This window comes from Zonotrichia leucophrys, chromosome 8 (assembly GCF_028769735.1).
Source record: "Zonotrichia leucophrys gambelii isolate GWCS_2022_RI chromosome 8, RI_Zleu_2.0, whole genome shotgun sequence".
Classification (NCBI taxonomy): domain Eukaryota; kingdom Metazoa; phylum Chordata; class Aves; order Passeriformes; family Passerellidae; genus Zonotrichia; species Zonotrichia leucophrys.
The window spans coordinates 15,202,445-15,226,452 of record NC_088178.1 but is presented as its reverse complement, the minus strand read 5'-3'; the positions used below and the strand labels follow the sequence as shown (position 1 = coordinate 15,226,452).

General features: G+C 44.5%; 1 protein-coding gene across 3 annotated transcripts in view; it reads left to right on the top strand.

Annotated features, from left to right (window-relative positions):
- Nucleotides 1-8,172, top strand: part of LRRC8D (leucine rich repeat containing 8 VRAC subunit D) — a 59,397-nt gene extending 51,225 nt beyond the window's left edge. For all 3 annotated transcript variants that reach the window (XM_064719869.1, XM_064719870.1, XM_064719868.1), the window contains one exon: nt 2,147-8,172. In XM_064719869.1, coding sequence (XP_064575939.1) covers nt 2,149-4,710 — 2,562 coding nt within the window. In that variant the 5' untranslated portion in view covers nt 2,147-2,148 and the 3' untranslated portion in view covers nt 4,711-8,172. The remainder of the gene's footprint in view (nt 1-2,146) is intronic.
- Nucleotides 8,173-24,008: the final 15,836 nt, after the last annotated feature.

The window sequence follows — 24,008 nt, the reverse complement described above, 5'->3', positions numbered from 1 at the left end:
AGTCATGCTGTGACTCAGTGCAGGTGAAGCACTGGGAGACATTAAAGATGGGAGTCTGTAGCTGACTTCCAAGTCAGGCACTGTGAGGCTTTGATAGCTGGGGTGTGTTACTGGTTGGTGTCCTTCAGCACTTTGTGCTGCAGCCCTGGGCAGGTGTGTGGGGGCAGGCTCAGGAGCCTCTCAGCAAGGAGGTCCTTGTGGAGCTGGGAGGATTGTAAGACCTCAAAAACTTGTAATGAGGGAGGAGTATATGACGTTCACTTGCCCAAGAAAGTGCGAACTGGAAGCTCCTTCTGCTGGTTCCTTGAGAAACTCAGCCCTAACTTAAGTTTTGGCAGCTGTGCCAAGAGCACTGAGATGAGTGCTGCAGTGAGATAAAGTCCTTTCCTCTCTGGCTGCCTCCACCAGATCGCAGGCTTGGTATGCAAGACTGGTAAAAGCTTCAGGGAGGAGTGGGAGGGCAGGGGCTGGGTATCTCCCTGTGTTGGAGGAGACACTGATGGTGAGCTCTGTGGTAGTAAAGACAAGTGCTGGCCTTCCCCACAGACCGAGGTGTGGGAGCTGCTTGTACTGGTGTGGGGAAGGAGGGTGCTAGTGCATGGCTTTTACCATATAGGCAATTGCTGGTATTTGAATTCTGTGTGTAGAAATGTCTGTTATCCAGAAATAATTAAATTATCACACTGTATATATGTTGCCACTGACACTGTCCTTTATGATGTGTAAGGTGCAGGTCTGTATGAATTGTTACGCTACAAGTTAAAAATAATAAATCCAATGCATCTTGTTATTGTCTGCTGTGATCTCCTTGGGCTCTGCTAAGCTGTTCATGTCCCAAGCAAGGGAGACAGACTCTGTGGGATAGTGTACATACTGTCTCCTTCCCAGCTGCGTGTGTGCACACAAGCTAGATATTTTTCTTTAGAAATGACAACTTGAGTCACAAATTCAGCAGTCAAAATGATGATTTTACCACATCCTGCTTGCGCAGGAAGCTTATTTTTTTTAAAGCTGATAAATTGATTACTCCATTTTTTGTCAAAACAAAAAGCAAAGCAAGTTGCTTAAATCTGCAGAGAGGTTTGGATTCCCCATGGTCAGTTTGCTGCTTTGTCTCACGTCCATATGTTTAAGACAAAGTGAAAGCCTTGCAGTCAGCTCCTCTCCTACTGTACTAACTGACTTCCTGTGATCACTAGATGTGGTAATATCTGAAAAAATGTTTTCCCTATTAGAAAGAGTTGTGCAGTTTGTTCTTGGTTAGCTGGGTTAAATCAACTGGGGAGAAAAATGTATACAGTACCAATATTTAGTCCAATCTTAGAATAAATGGTTTGGGTGGGAAGGTTCCTAAACATAGTATCTATTTCCAACATTACTGCCATGGGCAGGGATGCCGCTCACTAGATTAGGTTGCTCAAGTCCCCATCCAACTGTTTTTTACTTTAAAACATCCAAGTATATTAAAAAGGATTGTGCCAAATGTTCACATAGTGACTGGAAGGCTTTCACTTGTGCTGCAGTGATACTTAAAAGGGAAAGGAGCCAATCAATCTGATAAGACATGCGGATGCTTAGGGGGAAGGAGTGGAAGATACTGTGTTGTGCTAGATTAAAACAAATGAGAGACCTTGCTGATGATGTAACGAGACCTAAAATGTGCTGTCCAAGTCATGAGCAGAGTGCAAAGTATTGAGAGAAATGCTATTTTGTTTAAATGCAAGGTACTACAAAATACTGTTAGTGCTGGGTTTTTTGTGCTCAGACTTAAGCAATCATTTTTACAGAATTGGATGTTGTGCTCTGTAGTCTATTGTTTCTCTTCCTTTTATCAATATATATCAGATAGAGTATTATACCTTTCAGATATTTCACTTGCACAGAGCAGGCTTCAGTGCTGTGAAGTGGCAAAGATACATAAACATGGTGTGGCCTGAAGTAAGAAGCCTTCTGTTTTGCTAAAATACTTCATTGTTTTGGTTTTGGAAAAACTGTTAAGTGGCATGATGGACAATATACAACAGGCAACAAAACATTACAAAAGAGAAACCTTCTGAGGTTGTGAATGTCAAGCTGGGATTGTTTTTAAATGGTAAAATTATTGCCCCCAGTCAATAACAGTGACTTTGTCTTTGTTCTCTTGTAGGAATGTTTACCCTTGCAGAAGTTGCATCGCTCAGTGACATCCAGCCAACTTACCGTATCTTGAAACCATGGTGGGATGTATTTATGGATTATCTCGCTGTTGTTATGTTAATGGTCGCCATTTTTGCTGGAACCATGCAGCTGACAAAAGACCAGGTGGTCTGCTTGCCAGTTTTGCAGTCTACTGTAAATTCAAGAGTGCAGCCTGATACAGCAGGGAAGGCTGACTTCACCACTGTTGAAACAACCACTGGTCAAGAAGAAGAGTCAATGAGAACTGTTTCCTTTGCCCCCACTGTAACACCTGACATTCTTCTGAGCAGAGCTACCCCTTCTCAGTATCAACCCACTGAATCAGACCAGGGGCTGAAGAAGGAGCAGAAAGATTCCTCAGGCCGTAAAACAAATTTGGATTTTCAGCAGTATGTATTTATTAACCAGATGTGCTATCATTTGGCTCTTCCTTGGTACTCAAAGTACTTTCCCTATCTTGTTCTCATCCATACTATCATTTTAATAGTCAGTAGTAATTTTTGGTTCAAGTATCCCAAGACTTGCTCAAAAATTGAGCATTTTGTGTCTATACTGGGGAAGTGCTTTGAGTCTCCTTGGACTACAAAAGCATTGTCTGAAACGGCATGTGAGGACTCTGAGGAGAACAAACAGAGGTTAACTGGTGCCCAGTCCCTGCCCAAGTATGTTTCCACTAGCAGTGATGAAGGAAGCCCAAGTGCCAGCACTCCCATGATAACCAAATCTGGCTTCAAATTTTCAGCCGACAAGCCGATGATCGAGATTCCCAGTGTCACGATTTTAGATAAGAAAGATGGAGAACAGGCCAAGGCGCTGTTTGAGAAAGTCCGGAAGTTCCGGGCTCACGTGGAAGACAGCGATCTGATTTACAAGCTCTACGTTGGCCAGACTGTCATCAAGACTGTCAAGTTCATATTTATTCTCTGCTATACTGCAAACTTTGTCAACACCATCAGTTTTGAACACATCTGCAACCCAAAAGTGGAGCACCTGATTGGCTACACACAGTTTGAATGTACACACAATATGGCTTATATGTTGAAGAAGCTGCTTATCAGCTACATTTCCCTCATCTGTGTCTATGGTTTTATCTGCCTCTACACGCTTTTCTGGCTGTTCCGGATACCTTTAAAAGAATACTCCTTTGAAAAGGTCAGGGAAGAGAGCAGCTTCAGCGATATCCCAGATGTCAAAAATGATTTTGCATTTCTCTTGCACATGGTGGATCAGTATGACCAGCTGTATTCGAAGCGGTTTGGTGTCTTTTTGTCAGAGGTAAGCGAGAACAAACTGCGCGGGATTAGTTTGAACCATGAATGGACTTACGAGAAGCTTCGGCAGCACGTCTCCCGCAACGCCCAGGACAAGCAGGAGCTGCATCTCTTCATGCTGTCGGGGGTCCCTGATGCAGTGTTTGATCTGACAGATCTGGATGTGTTGAAACTGGAGCTGATTCCTGAAGCGAAAATTACAGCCAAAATTTCCCAGATGACAAATCTTCAGGAGCTTCATCTGTACCACTGCCCTGCGAAGGTCGAGCAGACTGCCTTCAGCTTCCTCCGGGACCACTTGAGATGCCTTCATGTGAAATTCACAGATGTTGCAGAAATTCCTGCGTGGGTGTATTTGCTCAAAACCCTCCGTGAATTGTATTTGATAGGCAACTTGAACTCTGAAAATAATAAAATGATAGGGCTTGAATCTCTTAGAGAGTTGAGACACCTTAAAATTCTCCACGTGAAGAGCAATTTGACCAAAATTCCCCCCAATATCACAGATGTAGCACCACATCTGACAAAACTAGTCATTCATAATGATGGCACTAAGCTTGTGGTACTCAATAGCCTTAAGAAAATGACAAATGTTGCAGAGTTGGAACTGCAGAACTGTGAATTGGAGAGAATTCCCCATGCCATCTTCAGTCTCTCTAACTTACAGGAACTGGATTTAAAGTCAAATAGCATACGCACAATTGAAGAAATTATCAGTTTCCAGCATTTAAAAAGATTGACTTGTTTAAAGCTGTGGCACAATAAAATAGTCAGCATTCCTTCATCTATTACTCACATAAAGAATTTGGAGTCTCTTTATCTCTCCAATAACAAACTTGAAACCTTACCTGCCGCAGTGTTCAGTTTACAGAAACTTCGGTGTTTGGATGTAAGCTACAACTCAATTGCGGTGATTCCAGTGGAAATAGGTTTGCTTCAAAATCTTCAGCATTTTCACATCACAGGAAACAAAGTCGACATTTTGCCAAAACAGTTGTTTAAATGTGTTAAATTGAGGACTTTGAGTCTGGGACAAAACTGTATTACCTCAATCCCAGATAAAGTAAGTCAGCTGTTGCAGCTGACTTACCTGGAACTGAAGGGAAACTGCTTGGACCGTCTGCCAGCTACGCTGGGGCAGTGTCAGCTTCTCAGGAAAAGTGGGCTCGTAGTGGAAGATCACCTCTTTGACACTTTACCCTCAGAAGTTAAAGAGGTGTTGAATCAAGACACGGGCATTCCCTTTGCTAATGGGATTTAGACTGAGGTGAAATGCTCTGGTAGCTGACTTCCAAATGGCAAATGATAAAAAGTATGGCAACTGTGAGATCATCTGATTTAGAAAGCAGAATTCCTTGGAAGGCAGAATTACTAGCAGGTTTAGAAGTGCAACTGAGTGTTCAATGTTTGCAGTGTTTTAAAAGTTCATTTCCAAAATTTTTGAGAGGATAAAGAACCTTAATAATCTCAATTCTTTTTTCCTTAAATTGTTTGTAACTTGGATGCTGCCGCTTTTGAATGTTTACAAATTTGCTTGCCTGCTTAAAAGTAAATGATTAAATTGATGACCTTTTCTTACTATGCAAGTTATTCCTTAAGGTCTGGTTTTACTTTAGTGCATTATGGGGAGACAAACCAAGGCTAAATGTTGTATGTGGTATGGGCCTAACAGCACTTGAAACACAGGTTGAATTGTGTTGTTAGTGTTTACCTGTCCTTGGCAAATAAAACCAGTTTGGCTGTGATTTGAGCTGCACCAGAGCCACCATTTTCCTGCATTAAGGTATGTGGTTTCATAGAATCATTTAGGTTGGCAAAGACGTGTAAGATCATTGAGTCCAACCGTTAACCTAACACTGCCAGGTCCTCCATGTCCCTAATGACACTGTCTGTGTTTTTGTCGAATGCTTCTGGGGATGGTGATTCCACCACTTCCCTGGGCAGCCTATTCCAATGTTTGACCACTCTTTCAGTGAAAAAAAAAATTCCTAATGATCTATCTTAGCACAACTTGTGTCTTTTTGTGCTACTGCTTGTTACCTGGGAGAAAAGACTGGCCTCCACCTCACTACATCATCCTTTCAGGTAGTTGTAGGGAGCAATAAGGTCCCTCCTGAGCCTCATTTTCTCTGGGCTCAACACTCCCAGCTCCCTCAGCCAGTCCTATCAGGACTTGTGTTCCACACCTTCACCAGCTCCACTGCCCTTCTCTGGACACTCTGCAGTACTTCAGTGTTTTGCATCAGTCCAAGTGTGTTTGCCATCATTCTCAAAGCCTCACGTTTTTGGGTGAGATTGCTTCTGTGGAAGTCCCTCACCGTGGCAAAGGCTGGTCACCTTCCTGCAGCTGATCTCCCCCTCAGCCTCCACAGTGCTCCTCTGTCCCATGCAGCAGTGGGTGGCAAAAGGCAGAATATTGCCCTGTGGCTTTCAAGTTGGAGATAGTTTTGATGTTTGTGCTCTTTTGGAAGGTGACTTTGAAAGCCATTAAACACCAAGTGACTTTAGTGCTCATGTTTTGCTCTTCTGAGTTTTTATCTGGAAAACTCGAGGCGTTTTCCAACTCGTGAGTTGGTGATTGTTCTGTTTCACCGCCCTGGCTTAGGATGTGGGGCGTCATCTCCATTTACCAGACTAATAACAGACATAAGATCTGCTTTTTCACTTAACCGTGATTAAGCTTTATCATCTATTGTGGTGTCTTCCGCACCTGGGCTTTACCATACCCAGCCCAACTAATCTGATGTCTTTGATCCTCACTGTGTGCCAGATAAGTCATCCAATAAAGAAAAAAGCAGACAGCAGTGAGCTTGGGTTTGGTCTTTTTGTTTTTGGTTTTTTTTGGCCTTTTTGGTGGTGTTTTTTTTTACTGAGTTTGCATTGCCAGAACCATTAGAGAAATATAATCCATTAAATCTGCAAAATCATCAGTTGTAAATCTCAGTCATTTACATTCCATGTGTGCAGAAAAGAAGTACTATGCTGGGAGATGACTGCATGATTACTCATGGTTTAAACACAATTCCCTATTGTAGTGTGGTCAGGACTGAACTAGTCTGTAGTTCAGGGGACTGTTCTTCTCACACACAAATCCTCATGCACAGTGATTTCCACTGTAACTTCACCAGAGCTGCCCTGACTTACACCACTATTAACGAGCGGATAGCTTAGGCCTAGAGGCACTGAGCAGGCAGGAACATTTCAAATACTGCTCTTAGAAGTTTTGAATATTTTATTGTTAATAATTTACTGTTAGTCATGCTGAGAGGACTGTTCTCAGCTGTAGGTAGCAGTCTCTGAATACATACCTGCACCACATGTTTATGTATCTCAGAGGACCAGTTTATGAATAGTGGTTTTCCTATTTCTCATGGGGATACAGTCTGTTTTCCACTTGCCAGCAGGTAGTAAACTTGGGATGTTGACGGTTTTGCAACACCAAGTCACAGGTTAGGCAGAGTACTTGGAGTTACTGATCTGTTCTCCACTGGGAAACTTAGTGCAAATCCTCAGATTCTTTTTTTTTAAGTAGAAGTTAAGGCTGCAGCGGACTTTTCTTTTTTTAAGAAACTCTTTCATTTGTTTATTTTTTGCACATAGATCACTTTAAAATTGCTGGACTATTGACTCCTTAGAAAAACTGTGGACTATACTATTGGTGTATGCTTTGTATTTGCTGTTGAGTGTCATTTCAGTTTCCAAGAAATTGTGTGTAGGAGGGAGGAAGAATTGGAGGATGACAAAATGATTAAAATACTTAGAAAAATAGTTATATTTTTAATCTTTTTTCCCCTTTTTTAATAGCAGAGTCGCACAGAACATGGCTGTGTATTGATCTAGTTTTTAAAAGGTGTTTTTGGTGTTTCTGATTCTCCTGCTGGCCCTACTGATGTTCAAAAAATAAACCTGTGTCTAATTCATATGACTATGTTATACTCAAAAATTAAACCCATGTCCACTTAATGAGTATGGTATACATAACTTAGACCACTGTTTTGAATAGTTAGTAGCCAACTGTATGTCTTTAGATAATTTCCTCCAAAATAAATGTATGTTAAAATTAACATACTTCTAATGCTTGCTTAGCATAAGCTCCGTTCTTGTTTTTAAGAGATCTTTCTCAGAGTGGGGAGGACCTTCCCAGCACCCCCATGTCACCTCCCCCCAGTCCTTCCTCCTCTTTGTGACTGTTTATAATGTTCCTGTTTCCTGCGTGTCAACTGACACAGTTTTGCTTTAAAGTCTTGGAAGTTCATCTCTTTTCCATGTAAGGCATGTGAAATATATTTTGCATTTCTATTTGATTTAATAAATAAGATGTTTATATCTTCCTCTAATCTATTTTTTTAATGGGTGAAAAGTGTGTTTGCATAGTAAACTCTCTGATTTCAAGTACCTCATTCTGAACTTGTTCTGTGGTGCCTGTACTCTAAGAAGTATGAAGAGGCATGAGTTGCTGCTCCCAGTAAATCCTGTAGGTATGTTTCCATCTAGAATGCAGTACTTCAGATTTTTTCGTTTTCATGTACACAATCTAAATGACCTAAATGTTTTTATTTGGCTAATCAAATTCTGCAGAACACATGTATGGCCCTGAAAGAAAAACCTGTGTTTGTTCAAATGAGAGGAAGTAGGAAATTGCCTATTCTGTTTGCTTCTGCCACTGTAACTCATTTTGGTGAAGGTCCTTTAGTTTTCCAATAAATTGACCTTTTGAAAACTGCTTCCAATGATGCAGACTGAACAATGGCATTTCTGGGCAGGCATCAAGCCTCTTGGTTTAAGGGAAGATGCTGACACTCGTGATAGGCTCTCTGCTGCTACATAAATGGCTTTGCAGTCCTGAGCTGCCCTCTCTGGTAGCAAAGCAGGATGCCCAGGCGCTGTACATCTTGTCTGAGGGTTCTGATTTGTGGACTGCATTTTTAATAAAAATCTTACAGAAATAGCTGTATATTGTATTTCCAGGGATGTGCAGAGAAATTAGTGGTGTATGGTTACATGAAAGCAGTGGATTAGATTGCGATTCCTTTATTTAAGTTGACCAAAGCAGGTGCTTCTACAGCTGTGCTGTTGACTGTCATTGTCATTTCTTACAGGATCTGGCTTTCAGACTTCTCAGTTCACAAGACAGGGAGTTGAGCAGGAAACCTGACAGTCCCACATGTAACTGCTGCAGCTTATTGTGAACATGACAAATGGGGCTTCTGTTGAGCCTTTGGGTTGTGACCCTCAGAAGGGTTCTCATGCTAAACATGAGAACAGAAGTCTTAGATTTGGTGAGGGATCTCAGTATTGATAGTGGAGCCATGGGCACAGTGGCACTGGGCTGAGGGGAGCAGAGCCACGGGCACAGTGGCTGAGGGGACAGAGCCATGGGCACAGTGGCACTGGGCCGAGGGAAGCAGAGCCACGGGCACGGTGGCACTGTGCTGAGGGGAGCAGAGCCATGGGCACGGTGGGCTGAGGGGAGCAGAGCCAGGGGCACAGTGGCACTGGGCCAAGGGGAGCTCATCTGGGCAGCTGTCACCAGTGTGATAGGATTGTTTTCTATGCAACAGTTGGCCTCAAACCATCATGGACCATGGCACTGCTTTTCAGTCCAGAGCAAGGAGGGAGGCTAAGCATTTCCTGTCTATAACCTGTGGATTTGTTAAAGGAGGTAAAATACCTGAATGATTGTGAAAAACACAAATCATGCAGAAATTATGTCATGTAGAAGGATTCAAGAGGCAGTCTCATCATTAGCTGCATGGCAGAGCCATGTCAACATGTTTCTAATGTGTGATCCCAGCACAATTTAATTTAGACAGCAAATCACCATCAGTCTGGGCAGGACTAGAAGGTACCTCAGGATGTCTTTAAGCCTGCCACCCTGCCTCATACAGAAATAAGGTTCCCTAACTCATTACTGCCAGATGTTGGTCAATATTAGAATGGGCTAGACAGCGATGGAAATTCCACCCTCTCTAGGCAAGCTGTTTACTTAATCATCTCTGTGTTGAAGAAGCACAGCAAGAGAACTGCTAATGCTCTGTTTGAGGCAAACCAAATGGTTAGAAATATATTGACCTATTAGCTTGCAGAAGTACAGCCAAACAGACTGTGGATATGCTGTGTGGATATGTTGCATCCTGAGCAGTTTGGGCAGACTGAAGTTCAGGATTCCTTTGAGAAAAGCCCTGAGGGACAGCTTGCATCAGTTCAGTTACAGATACAGCACAAACAGTTCTGCTCTCCAGTGACAGCAGGGCCAACCACCGTGCAGTGCATCCATGTCTGGTGTGCCTTGTCTTAGCCTAGAGACTGATATCCTTGCCCTTGCAAAGCCTGGGTGCTTTGTTTCTTCAGAAAGACATTTTATGAAGGCATTTAAATAAAGTTTATTGAGCAAGTTTACTGTAGGAACATGCAAATTGATCCTTAAGATTACCAAATTTGAAAGATTTGAGACTAATTCTGTAGTGATTTTGACCCTGGCATTAATCCCTTGCCTCCCTCTGTGAATTGATGAAATTACTGCACAAACTAATGATTTACCCAAATGGTTGGCATTTCAGCACTACAGCAGAGTTCCCAGTTCAGGCTGGCTGCTTGTGCTTATACAGCATGTTCAGCACTTGAACCAAAGGCATCAAACACTGAGGTTGCAAAACCCTGTGGGTTTATGCTGTTACCAATTTCCCAGGACAGCAAATCATTCCCCATGCTGCTCAAGGGAGGGTAGGCTGTGTCACTGAGTGCAGTTGTTTCTGTAGCAAAGATGAGGCTGTAGAATTAAGCTCAGAAACAGATTTTCCAAGCTGATTACAAACACGCACTCGTTCCATGATAAAAGTCGTGAGAGATGTCATTTCTGAGATGCTAAAAATAGTTCCTGTAACTCAACCAGGCATGGGTGCAGAAGTGGCAGCTCTGTAATGCTGCACATTAACACAATACAACTCAAGTGAGGATCTTTAAAACCACACAGCCTGGAGTTTGGGCAGGCTGCATCTCTCTCCCTTCCCTGAAGAGAACAGCCCCTAAGCCCTTTTGCAATTACTATCACTGGGACCTTTGTTCTGTCTTGCCTCCGACAGCACATTGCCCCTTGATGCTGGAGGTAACACAAGGTTATTGGTTTAATGATGACTATTTGGGAAGAAAGCCATCTTCTAAATTAACACCACAGTTGCTTGCAGGAAGTCTTCCAGCACAGAGCAGGTCTGTTCCCATAAAATGAACATGCTGTGCCCATAAACAATAAAATTTCAAGTTAGGACTGGGTTGTGTAGACCATTAGGAATAAATGCATGGACATGTTGCTGTTCTGCTAATCAGTTCTGGGTATTTTTGCTGCTTCACGTGGTTTGTGAAAATGGATTTTAAAACCATTTTCCCTAACACCATGCTGCAGCAACTCTGGAGCCAATGTTGTTGGCCTGGGGAAGGCAGGCTTACCCCAGAGGGTGTTGCTGGAGGTGCTCTGGCACAGCTGAGGTGGGAGAAGGTCTGGGTGTTGTGGCTGCTGCCAGCACCCCATGGAGGGTTCACTCTTCTGGGAAAGCCAGATTTACCTCACTCCTCCAGAGACATCTATGGGAGATGTCATACAAGAAAGAGTGTGCCCTTAACCACAAAATAAAGGGAATACTGTTGAATGAAATATGCAATGTTTCTGAAAGATGGGGATTTTGATAACAGGAGGAAATGCAGAATGAGTGGGAATAAATGGTCCTGAGAGGAGATAGAGCCCCCACCTCTGGCTTGAAATTTCAGAAGTTTAAGAAAGATAAGTGTAAAATCTGGAATGTAAGTGCTCCTGCCTAGAGCCAAGTTCAAATTCTCATGGCGCTGTATGACTTTGCCATTTTTTTCTATTTTGTTTCCTGCTATCTGTCCCCTCTGGCTGTCAGAGCAGTGGCTCAGGGTGCCTGTGCAGCTGGCTGCTGAGATGCTCTCCGTCCCCTCCTGCTCCGTGCCAGTGTCCGTGATAAGCGCATCCTGGCACTTCTCCCAGCAGGGCCCTACCCGGAGCTGCAGCCCTGCCCTGCACGGAACCCCGGCACTGCCGGGGCCAGAGCCTAATCTGGGAGCTGCAGCTTCCCCCGAGAGGGATTGTCCTCCTCTGGCCGGCAGGCGGAACCGGGTGGGGCACAGCTCTGCCTGCAAGCCCGCCTGGAACCTCCCTCAGCTCCCGGGGCTGCTCCATGGAAGTGCTGGGGTTAGGGGGTCTTGTCCGTGTACAGCTCACACAGCCGGGAGAGCCACCTTCTTCTGCTGCCCTCCAGGAAAGGGGCTGCCATAACATCCTTGCATTGCCATTTCCACAGGCATCCCCATGGCTCCTGCAGTTTTATGTCTCAAGAGCCTCCCATGTCTCTGTTGGAAATTGGGCTGTGTGTTTCTAACCCTGTTTGGGGAGGATGCAGAGAACACCTGATGATTGTCACAGCCTGTTCTGCAGTGAGTGCTTCTCCTCCACCTTTATTTTTCTCTGCCCTGGGTTAAACCTCCTCCTTCAGTAGTTTGTAACTCCTGTTTCTCTCCTCTCAATCCTCTCAGTTTACCAAGTTTGATAAAAGCAGTGTTGGGATGTGGGACGTGGGCTGAGGCCTCCCAGTGTAGAGCCCTGACCCTAAGGATGGACACACAGCCAGAAGGAGTCTCCCCAGGAGTGACAGTGTCGCCCAATGTCTGGTTTGCCCACCCTCCATCTGGCCACGACTTCCTGGTGCCCTCCACAGAAAGGGAATTCAGAGGCCATTTTGCAAGGTGCCCTTGGTCTGGGGCTGGTCAGGGCAGTGGCAGGATGTTGCACAGGGGCTGCTGCCCTCGTTTGCTGTTTGGCTGCTCTCAGGTCCAGGGATACATCTGAAGGCAGTGGTTTGTCTCCAAGCCCTCCAGGCTATTACCTATAATGAGAGTTTTATTGTGGAGCTCTTCCCACACTGTAGCTGCAAGAATATCCTGTAAAATGCTGGCAAGTGATGACTCTTGAGTGTGTATCCAGGTCTGTAGGGCTGTAATGAACAAGAGAGCTGGAAACCAGGTGCCTTTCAGGGCCTCAGGTTTCAAGCTACTGAAACTGTGAAATGTGCTTAACAAAAAGCAAAGGCCAGCTGGGTTGTAAATTGCTCACTGTCAGTATCAGTTTGTGTATTTGAGACCTATGAAAATGCCAGCATGATCTGACCCAGGAGAATGAGATAGGTTTCTAGCTGTCTTTGTACTAAGATCTCGTTAAGTAAATTGGCTTTAGAGTTGAGTGTGTGTGCGGTGGCGCTGTCCCTGCGAGTCAGCACTCGTGTGGATGAATAATTGTACTTGGGAATGTTCCTCAAACCTTCAGAGCTATCTGTGGCTGAGTGCGTGTTCCTCTCACCACGGATTTCAGCCTTCACCCAGAGCACAGTGGTGTTTTCCCAAGGTGCTGCTGATCTGAAACCCCAGGAATTCAGTGTCGTGTCTGCAAGGCAGAGGTCAGCTCCAAGAGCCCACACAGGCATTGCACAAAGGAGCTTCAGCGTGTCCCCTCTCAGGGACCTTTCTTTCAGTTTAGGACCAGTAAAGCTGACAGGCTGCAGTTTTGAACTAGAACTCTGCAGAAGAGGGCTTAATTAAAACATTTTTCTGAAGTAATTAAAAAAATGTAAAATAATCATGTAGACAGCAGCTAGAGCATAGTTTGAAACCTGCCTTTCTCCTCCCTGCCTGGAATTCAAGTGAATCTTGGCCACATCTATCCCAGAACAGCAGGTATGCTCCCAGCCAAGCTGTCTGTGAAGGAGTTGCCCCCAGAAGAATTACACCCACTGTGAAAGGTAATTTCAGCGGAAGCAGGCAGGTTTATTGCCCTATGTACAGGTCCTTGTGCCTGTGGAGCTTTGTTCGTGTTTCTTCTTGCATTGATCAACCTCAGCAACATCTTTAACTATGAACAGATTTGTTTAATTAATGTTTTTAACATTCTTTAACAGGGCTTCTAAGTGCTGAGTGCCCCAGAGGAGCTAGCAGCAGACAGCATGGGTTGTGAAACACTGAACAGCCTTGTTGGGGCTCTGAGGGTCCAAAAAATAACAATTTAGCTTTACATCCTGCTGCTCTCTCCTCCCCAGAGTGAGAAGGGGCTGGTAATGGAAGAGACCTCAGAGATGTAGCATTGCTGTGGTTTTGTTAGGCAGCAGTCAGTGCTCCTGACAGCCTGAAGGGCTGCTGCTATTATTAGCAAAATGGGGGTGATGGTGTGATTAGCTCTGTGCAAGACTTGAGTTCAAAGAAGCTTAAAGGATGGACAGATGCACACTGGACTAGGCACTGGATATTATAAAACTACGTCAGTCCTGTGTGATGTGGAAAAACGTGTGTAGATGCTGGTTCTCCATTTGTTGTCCTGCTGGCCACAGCATTTCCAGTGCTTAACAGCAAATGGGCCTGAGTGTGAGCTGCTGCTCCCCTGTGTATGGGAGTGGAGCAGGTGGGGTGCCTGGGATGGATTTCTCATGCTGTGATGTGTAGTGGGGCTGGGCTGTTTACAAGGACTTGGGTTAAAAATGCCCTGAGCCCCAAGATCATTGGCCCTCAGCAGCCAATGATCTTGGGGCTCTTCCTGTCAGCAACTGTGAATTACACATTTTGGGGAAGAAAAACAACTCTAAGCACTCATTTTAGTACAAAAGTATTTTGCTGTGGTGCTGTTTAGGAGGTTTAATGTGAAATGCCTTGCAACAGGATATTGGGGATGATACGAGTTTTTTTGGTCTCAAGAGGATGCAAAGGAAATTCATGGGCGAGAACTCAAGGGAAGATTAACACATACATGGAAACTGCCTCTGCTGTGGTAGGCCCTGGCTTGTGCCATGATTTCCCTATGATCTGCAGCACCTCCTGTCAGAAGGGAGGTTCTCCCACAGTGTTGTGGTGGAGAGCATCTTCCCATCAGGAGGCACCACAACTACAACGTGCTCACGCTGCAGGGCACACAGGATGGCCACCAGCCTCAGGCACGGCTTCAACTCCTCCATCGTGACACCTTTTTTACAGGCTGCTTGGGATAACTTTCTGTGACAGGAAAGCTAAATTCCCTGTCCTTCTCTGTCTCGTTTTTGTCCATCCTTCAGAGCACAAACTTACTTGCTTTTTCCAGACCAGCCAGTGGTGTCACCTGGGCACACAGGCACCATCTGCTCACAGGGGAGAAGATTTACTCCTCGGTGTAAGCCACAGCGTTTGATAGATACTTCTTTGATTGTGTCACAAACGCACTCAAACGTGCTCCCGGTTTGGGGGCTCCTCCCTGGTGTCATGGTTTGACGATGGCGCAAACTTGTCACTTCCTTGTCAACCCAGGACACCCGGCAGGACCCCTCTCCTCCCTGCTGCCTGCAGGATGCTCCATCATTTGCTGGCTCCTGAGTGTTCTGAGCTTGTGTGGCCCTCCAGGACTGGCTCCAGTGTGGGCTCCTGTGCAGGAGACAAGGATGGGACTTCAGTCACTGCAAAGGATGGCAGAGGATATTTGAGTTCTACTCCTGATCACAGAGTGGGAGAAGGGACTGCCAGATACCCCCATTGTCCCTGATTTGTGCTAAAGACAGGCATGTCCCTCTGGCCTGACACATGGAGAGGAAGGGATAGATGGCTGGTGTCTGACTTTTGCCGATTTTGTCTCTCCAGAGCCCTGTCCATAAAAGGGCCCAGATGGGGCTCCTCCACCTCACCTGCATGCTGAGGGGTGCTGAGGGGTGTGCTGATTTTGGGGCAGAATGAGCCAACAGTTTCAGAGCTCTTTCGGGCTGACTTAAAAATGCAAAGGTTTTTTCAGACTGAGCAGACAGAGACCTACTGTCTCCTGGAGCAGGCACATTTGGAGATGCAGCTCTTGTTTCGTTCTATGAGATTTTGCACAAAGGCAGTGGCAAAGTGGCTGTCAAAGGCCAGGGGGATGGAAATTTCCTGTTTCTAATGTTGCAGGGTTGAAGTGAGGCACAGCTTGTGAGATTAATGCAGTGATTATGAGGAGTTTGGAACTGGTCCTAACACATCACAGAAAGCAAAGAAGTCCTGCAGTTCAATGTGCTGACTGTTCCCAGGCTGTTCTGCCTCTTCACTGCTCACCTCCTGAAGCTCTGTCGTACCAAGCATGTGGTTGAATGAGCTCCAGTGAAACAATCCTAAAAAACCTGGGTTGCTTCTCAGAGCTTCATTGCTAACTAGGGTAGAGGTGAACTGTTCCTGCTCTAACCCCTCTTAAAGAACTTTTTTCTTTTACCAAAATGCTTATTCTGAATTCCTTTGGCTTCACATTCAAAATTAATTGAATGTTGTTTTTTTTTTCCAGATGCCTCTTTTGAAAACTGCAGACTTGAGCCATTGCGCATGGTAGCTCTGATTTCAACCTGCTAAAAGTTTGACAACAATATCTGCAGTTTTTTATTTTCTCTTCTCTGTGGGTTTTGTTTTGGTTTCTTCTTTTTTGCTGCTGATTTGGAACAGGAAAAACTCTGGCTAAATTCTTCCTCCCTAAAAAAATCTAGTGCAAAACTTCTCATCTGAAGGAAACCATTCTACTGTATCGTCCTATTAGTATGTGGGGAACATTTTCTTCCTGAAAGGATGTTACTGTACATTTATTCTAACTTCATCAGAAAAAAAAACCACTCTCTAAAATTTAGGGCTGTTCTGGAGATGTTGCTATCCTTCATTAATTAATTTGCTGTTTTACTGAAACCACAGAATTGTGGGGAGCATTTCTGTGCCAGGCCTTCTCAATGCCCTGGTTGTGCTCAGGTAAGTACTCAGTGCTGCAAGGGTTGTACAACTCAGTCCTTCAGCTTCTGTAAGTATCTTTTTACAAGCTCTAGGATCAGGATTCATACCTGCAATGTTTTTACTTTGATGCAGTTCTCTTAAGTAGTAAAGCACTGTGCATGGGGTGTTTATTGGGGAAACACCGTGGTTTCAAACTCTGCAAGTGAAACTTTGTTTTATTGATTTTCACTGTTCCAGGTATACCAAGAGAAAATAGAAACACCGTATACAGTGTGGATCTTCAGATGCCATTTGGGGATAAATATTTACATGAGTTCCAGGTAAAGAAATGTGCTTGTGGCTGAAAAGAAAGTCCAGTCTTTTTGTTGTCCCCCTGCCTTTGCTGATCTGGCTCAGTCAGGGAAGCAGCAGTGAGCACATGGCTGGCCAGCCCTGCCCTGGCACCTACACAGGGAGCTGAGAAGGGAGGTCACTGCTTTGCTCTGCTCTGTGTGTTTAGCTGAAGAGGAGAGCCAGATGGTGTATTCATTGTGGGGAGGGAGCAGTGGACACAGCCTGCTGGGAAAAGATCCAAGCCCATCAATTCAATTCCCATGAATGGCGAGCGCATCGATTTAATCCAAGAGCTGGAATTGGCAATGCCATATCCACGGTTGCTGATATATAGCTTTGCTTTTCTTGTGACTTAGAGCATCTGGAAAGTAGCTTTGAACTAATAGCTTGTATGTCTTCTTTCAGGAGGGAACAGGTGAAAGTTCATGCACAGACAGTTGCTCTGGCACAGCCCTCATGAGGCCTGGAGGAATCCTGAGCAGATTGGGAACTGCCTTGGTTTTGGTCAGCTTACAATTTCTTTAATTTGCTGAAGAAATCATACCTGACAGGGCTATAGGATTTCATAAACAACATTAATTTTCTTTTTCCCTATTCTTACTTAGATCCTCAGGCAAAGAAGACGAAGTTTTAATTCAAAGCCCCACATCCTACAGTTGATCTCCTAGGTGTCCTAGATTTAACAACAGGTTGGTTTCTGTGTTTTAAAATACACAGAAAGATCTTTGACCTTTTCACTTGAGCTGAACTTACATGATAAGGCAGGGTATGATCACAGCACAGTTCCAGTGCTGCTGCCTTTTGCTGGTTTGACCAGCAGTGACTTGGATGTCAGCAAAGGGTCTTGAGACTTTCTACTTCAAAGGTCTGTGAAAATACCTCTCCTACTGTTGCTGGGACACCCCTGACTGTGCACACAGGAACCCCACCTTCATTGGCTAGTGATTTCCCACGCTTCTGGTGCCAAATAATTTTGCAAATTTTTTTGTGTAACTTGGATGGAAAGTGATATTTCGGTATTTTTTCAGTTATTGCTGATTTTGCTCTCCTACCCCTAGTATATATCTTGGAGAGTTTATATATCTTAATGCAATTATGCAAAGGGAGGTGATGTGCAGTGGAAAGGAGAAAGTGGAAAAATTTATATAGGCCTCCAGAAATAACAGAAATTTTTTTTTTTTTCTTTTTCTGTAATACTGAAAGCCTGTTCCAGGTGAGTAAATTAAAAGTGTTTGTTAATAATACACTGAGAAGACAATATAAGTGTATGGGTGTCTGCTAGGAATGCCCACCAGAACAGGATTCCACCTCCAGAAGCACTGCCAGCAGAGAATTCTGTGGGTACATCACGGGGTTTTCCAGGGGACAGACACTGGGATGGTCCCTTTCAAATGCCATCTGATGAATCAAAATTTTCTGAGGTGGTTGTGGATCAGTCTTTGGCTCTGCATACAAATTCCACCGAACAAGTGCAGTGCAGGAAAAATTCCTTGAACGTAATACAAGGATAAAGCCATGGCCAGCCTAGCGCACATCAGCTCCTGGGGCAGCCAACTCCCACATGGACTCTGCCCCACAGGGAGCCTGAACTGGCCTTTGCTTGTGGGTGTGGGCTGAGCAACCAGAGTGCTTGGGGCCAGTGAGAGCCCTTGCCCATGGCATGTACATTTCCAAAACCTGGTATTTTGTGTGCAGGAATGCTGCAGGAGGCAAGACAAGCCCACTGCTTTGTGGAGCACTAACCCTGGTGTTCTGGGTCTCTGGGCCTAACTTTATGTTAGATGTATATGTTTGCATTTCATTATTGCCTCTCATAGAAAAATACATAAACAGATACCCCTCACACTGCAGCTCTCTGCTAGTTTTCCTGTAGCTGCTGGAGTCATTACTGTGAAGGGAGAAAGAGAAAGGAATAGAAGTGTATCTCAGCCACAGGTTAGATCTGGTTCAGAGCCCATGACAAAACCAGTTCACCAGTGCCCCTGTCTGGGGACAACTGAGCTGGGTGAGAATCACTGACAAGAGGGGGGAGTGTATGTATCTTTTTTGTTTGAATCCTGATTTGACAATTCTGTCACAGAGTACTTAACGTACACCCCTTAGAAGGTTAAAATACAAATCTTCACAGTTCCCTCCCAGAGCTACCTAAAATACTTCTGGGATTTGTGCAGGGGAATCTCAGCAGTGCAGGGGGTGAATCCATTAACCTAGCAGTACATGTCCCTTGGTAGCAAAATTAGGTGAGAAAAACTGCCTTTGAATCCCCCATCACCACAATACACACTCCTGCCCTCTCTCAGAAATTCCCTTCAGGAGTGCTGATTCAGCTATTTGCATGACTGCACATAAACTGTATGAAAGAATGAGATTTCCAAAAGCCCTCAAAAAGGGGGAAGTTGTGCTTGTGTGCAGAAAAACCATGTTGTGCATCCACATTAAGATCTATAGTTGTGGTTATCTGCTCTTAAAGTGTTTCTGGATTGGCACCACAGATGATGAATCTTGCTGGAACCACGTGCCCAACAAATATATGACCCTGGAGCACAGAGCTGAGTGAAATCCACGTTTCACAAGGATTTTTGAGAGACAGCCAGCACTGTTTTCAAAGAGCTCTCAAATATTGTGGAGGAAATGTTGACAGATACTGCAGATACTGATGAATATGCTCAGGCTCTGTAGAGCATCTCTACATTCATGCCAGGACTTGAGATCCAGAGTAACAAGTGAAGTGCAAGAGGAGGAGGAAGGAAAAGCTGCTAATGAGCAGATGCTTTTATCATTTCTGGACGAGCTGCCTTGGCCTCAGCAGAGACAGCTGTCTTCTGGCAGGCAGAGCTGCACTGCAGAGCAGAGCAGGCAGAGTTACCAGGGGACAAGTCATTTTCAGACCAGGGAAGAGCTGAGGGGATGTGAAACCTCCATCAGTGCCAAGGCACTCATATCCCTGACACCCTGAGGGCTGCTGGCCTGGCTGCTGACACCTGCAGGGTGGCCCAGCAGCCACCTTTTGCACTGAATAAACTTATCCTGTCTCCAGACCAAGACTCCAGAGTGAGTTTACCAGCACAATTATTGAGCTAACAGAGTGTGTAATCATCAGACATTTCACGGAAACTGCAATATTTGTATGTGAGGCTCCTCACTGTAGATTAACTCAAAGCAAAACAAACGGGAAGCACAGAGAATCCTTATTTTCAGCATTAAATTTTCACATTGCACTACATACAAAAATCTGATTCAGAAACATGTGCAGCATATGTAAGTTTTATGAGCCTTGAACAGTAAAGAGTTTGCTCAAACTTCTGTCATCCTTGAAGTGCATGGGAAGTAAGCATGAATGCAGTGTGAGAAAGAAGCTCTAGCTGTTTACTTGAGCTTTAAGTAACAACAAAGACCTATAAATTAAAAACAAGAAAAAATACTGCTTAGTCACACTGAAAAGTCTAAGAATAAAACTCAAGAGCAAAGGCTCAGAAAGTGGCTTGCAAGTGTAAATATCTAAATACATGCTCAAACTTTTTTGTCCCCCTTACCCTTTTAAAATGTATTTTAAAAGTCTCTGTGACTGCATGGCAGTTTTGAGGAAGGAAGCACAGGCGCATGGGCAGTCTTGTACCTCGGTGAACAGTTCCTGTAGGAAACCCACATCTGAGCCTACTGCAGCATGAAAGAAAAGGAACTGGGTTTGTGCTCTTTCTGATACAGAATTACCTATACAGAAGGTTTGAAAAATACTGACAATGAATATGTATGTTTGTGTTAGTTTATTGTCTTGTTGGGCTTTTTTTCTTTTTAAGGAAAGAGAAAATTAGGAAGGTGTACGGCACAGGCATCTCTAACATGGAAGCAAATGGGCTCATAATAAGCAACTGAAAGAAATGCTGCAGGGTATAAGTGGGCTGACTGAGAGGCAAAGAGCAATGACAGCTCCAGGTCTGTCCCTGCTCAGGGCACCTATGCAGCTCTGCCTCCCAGTGTGGTGGCTACAGGGCAAGAGCCCGACCAGAGTCCCACACACCTCCTGCAGCACTTTTCTGTGTGCTTAGATAACAACTAGAGCTGGGTGTCAAGGAGTGCCAAGCAAAAGCAAGTTGTGAATATAAAGGGCAATAAGCCTAATTGCTAATGTTTTTTGTATTTGCATTCAAGAAAAGTAAAGCACTTCACTAATAATTTGACAATTACTAGAAAGTTGTTCTGCAAAGATCCTTTCTCCTCTAGGGCTGTGTCATAATGAAGCTGATATTCTGTCTCTATTCCCAACTAACCAGTTGTTGGCAAGCATGCCAAAAACCAGCCCAAACCCTGAGATGGGTTTTGTTACCCTAAATTCAGTGTTCTACTGTTACCCAAGAGTTACAGCAATGACTGTCTCTGGCAAATACCCACTGCTGCTGGTGGGATCCTGAGGAGGCTCCAGCAGGGCCACCCAGTGTGTGAGCTCCAGCAGGTCTGTGTTATGGCACATTTGAGGGCTTCTAGTCCTTCCTCTAAAGGAGCTACATAAGGAAGTTTAAGTTTGGTTGATTTTTAATCTATATTCTGAGTGGGTTTTTTCCCCTGGAGGAAAGGAGAACATGATTAGTTTCTGCATATAGGATGTTTCCACTCCCTCCTGCTGATTTTTAGGGCATCTTATATGCTTGTGTTCTCAATATATGCATTCAGAGAGCATATCTGAGCTTTGGAAATCCACATTATGGCTCTGATTTATGCTGTTATGACAGACATAAGACTGAAATCAGTGTGGCTTTGGATGGTTACCATGGTTCTTCTGTGAAGCTGGGATGGAAGGATCTGCTTCTATGTTAATATCTAAAAAGAAACAAAGGGGATTAGATTTCATGTTCTAGAAAGAATCAATGTAATTTTCATGGTCCTGCCCTACTCTCCATCATCCTAAAATGTAAAGAAGGCTACTTCCTGAAAATGTCAAGTGTCAGTGGACATCCATGTTAAATATCTATATATACACATATATACACACACACACATACATATATATAGCCCGGCTGTGAACACTGCTTTAATGGTACAGGAGAGAGGTGCTGTTGGAGAGATGTACTCCTGTAGGTATAAACATTATGTTAGCCACACCTGCTCTAAACAGGGTTAATAGACATCTTCCATCAAAGGCCAGAAGAACCCTCTCTTTTCTTTTCAGTGAAATGTAAATCAACTCCACTGCAATTAAACTGTGTTAGTGTTAGGCCTCACAATTGTTGGTACCTGGTTGCTAACCACTTTTCGCAGCGATTTCTTCAGGTTTTAGACAAAGCTTTAAAAGGAAGGGCAGAGGAAAACACAGTACTTGGGAAGAGGAGGAGAGGGTGTGGGTAGTCACGGCACTGAACTGCAGAAGAACTGTATTTCACAGTAACCGTGCTGCTGTTTGTTCTTGGAAAAAATCACTCATTGTTCTCTTATCCCTGCACTGCTCTGAAGAATTTACAAAAAACTGAGAAAACAAACCCAAGGAAACACTAGAACATGAATACAAGAGCAGAATGTAATTGTACAGGGAGATTCTACACTGAACTGAAACATTCATGTTTTGATCATTGAGAACAAATGAAGTACAATGCTGGTCTGTTCCCCTTCTCATCTTATGCCTCCATTTTGTTTTACTTTGCCTAGTTTAGATTTTTTTCCTTTTTGGAGTCCTGCAGGGAGAAAAGAAGGAGTCTTTGTTTTAAAAAGTCTGAAACCAACAGTGGCCCATTGATCATAATTAAGTCTAAAATAATACGCTTTTGCTGACCTGTTTGTATTGAATCCAAAAAATTGTATGTTGTACCTGCTGTAGTTTTGATCTGCCCCCAGATCCAGTTTCTTCTCCTTGAGCTTCTGGTTATGGGACAGTAAGCCCAAATAAACCTTTGTGTTTTCAGGGCTGTATTTCCTCTTCTGTATGAAACCAAATTTTTCATAATCAGGTGTTCTCTTTGGCACATTTCTTTGACAGATGCCTGTCCCCATAACAACCATCTCTGTTGTCAGTAAGTTCTTCACACCATGAAAGGACACACAGGACAGCAGTAATCTTCGCAGCAACACTGGAGAATTGCATACAAATTTCAAGAAATCTTGACATGATGTGCATGGGCCCAGTTCAGAACCTCCTGAAGTCCATAGGAAACTGCTGATTTCAACGATCACTCATGTCTTCAGGGGCTGCTTCTGACTTTTTGAATTCAGATTTTTAACATAAACTATAGAGGCTTAACCCCGTGCACTCTTTGAAGACTAGTATACTCTAATGAGTAATTTTGCTGATGATTAGTCACATAATAGATGTGCTTTAGGAGAATAGTGGAGAGATTCACAAAAATATGTATTTGGGCATAATTTCCTATGAATGAGGAGTGTTAGATGCTGTGGACCTGCTTCTGCCAATTCTCAGTCTTGGTCTTTAGAGAGACCCCAAACAGGCATATGCAGGCAGCACGCATAGCCTGATCCTGCTCCTAAGGATGCGTGCATCGGGAAAAATCCTTCAAGGCTCTCCCAGCACTTGTCTGCCACACTGCTCATGTGACTCACCAAGCCCACTGGCTTGGAGCTCGTTACCAGCTCGGATGCACGGACACAGAACAGAGGGCACAGTCAATCCCCGGAGCCATGGCTCTGCCCGAGCACACGGTACCTCTGGCGGAGAGGCCGGGCTGAAGCCGCAGGCAGCGCTCCCTCAGCGGGGATGGCGGCGGTGCCGGCGCTCCCGGGTGCGGGCCCATCCGCTCGCCTCTGCTGCCCTCCAGAGCCCGGCCGGCGGAACTGTGCCCGTCCGCCCCGGATTGACCGGATCCCGCTCTGCATTCACCGCGGTGACTCAAATCGTGCGGGCCTGCAGTGGGGCTTTTGTCACTCTGCGGATGGCGAGAAACTGCTACGGCCGCCCAAGAGTGAAGGAAGCCCTGATTCCCCGGCAAGTCAAACCCCATGAGAGAGTGGCTTTGCTTGCTTATACAGCCTGAGAGCTCACCCACAGCCTGTCCTCAGAGACATTTTCCCAGGTTTTATGTACCAGATCTGCTCATTACCATCTCATATGTTTTTTATTCTGCTTTTTTCTTCCGCCCCCCCCCCCCCTTTTTTTTGTTTCTTTCAGGGTTGTATAAAACTCTAAGGAGTGGCATATTCCTCATATGATCTTCACACAAGTAGTTGAGGATTTTTTGTATGATCGTGTGTCTCGATGAAGTCTGTTTCTTCAAATCTTTTGGCTGCATAAAGGAGCACAGTGTTACCTTACAACTAACCTCAAATGAAGTCCGTGTTTAACATCAGCCATTTTGGGTGTTACAGTGCAGCCTGTTACAGACACAAAATACTTTGGCTGGAGGCTGATGCATCACAGAATCATTGAATCATACAATGTTAAGGGGTTGGAAAGGATATAAAAGGTCATCTAGTCCCAACCCTCAACCCCCCCAAGAGCAGGAACACCTCACACTAGACAGTGTGACATAATCC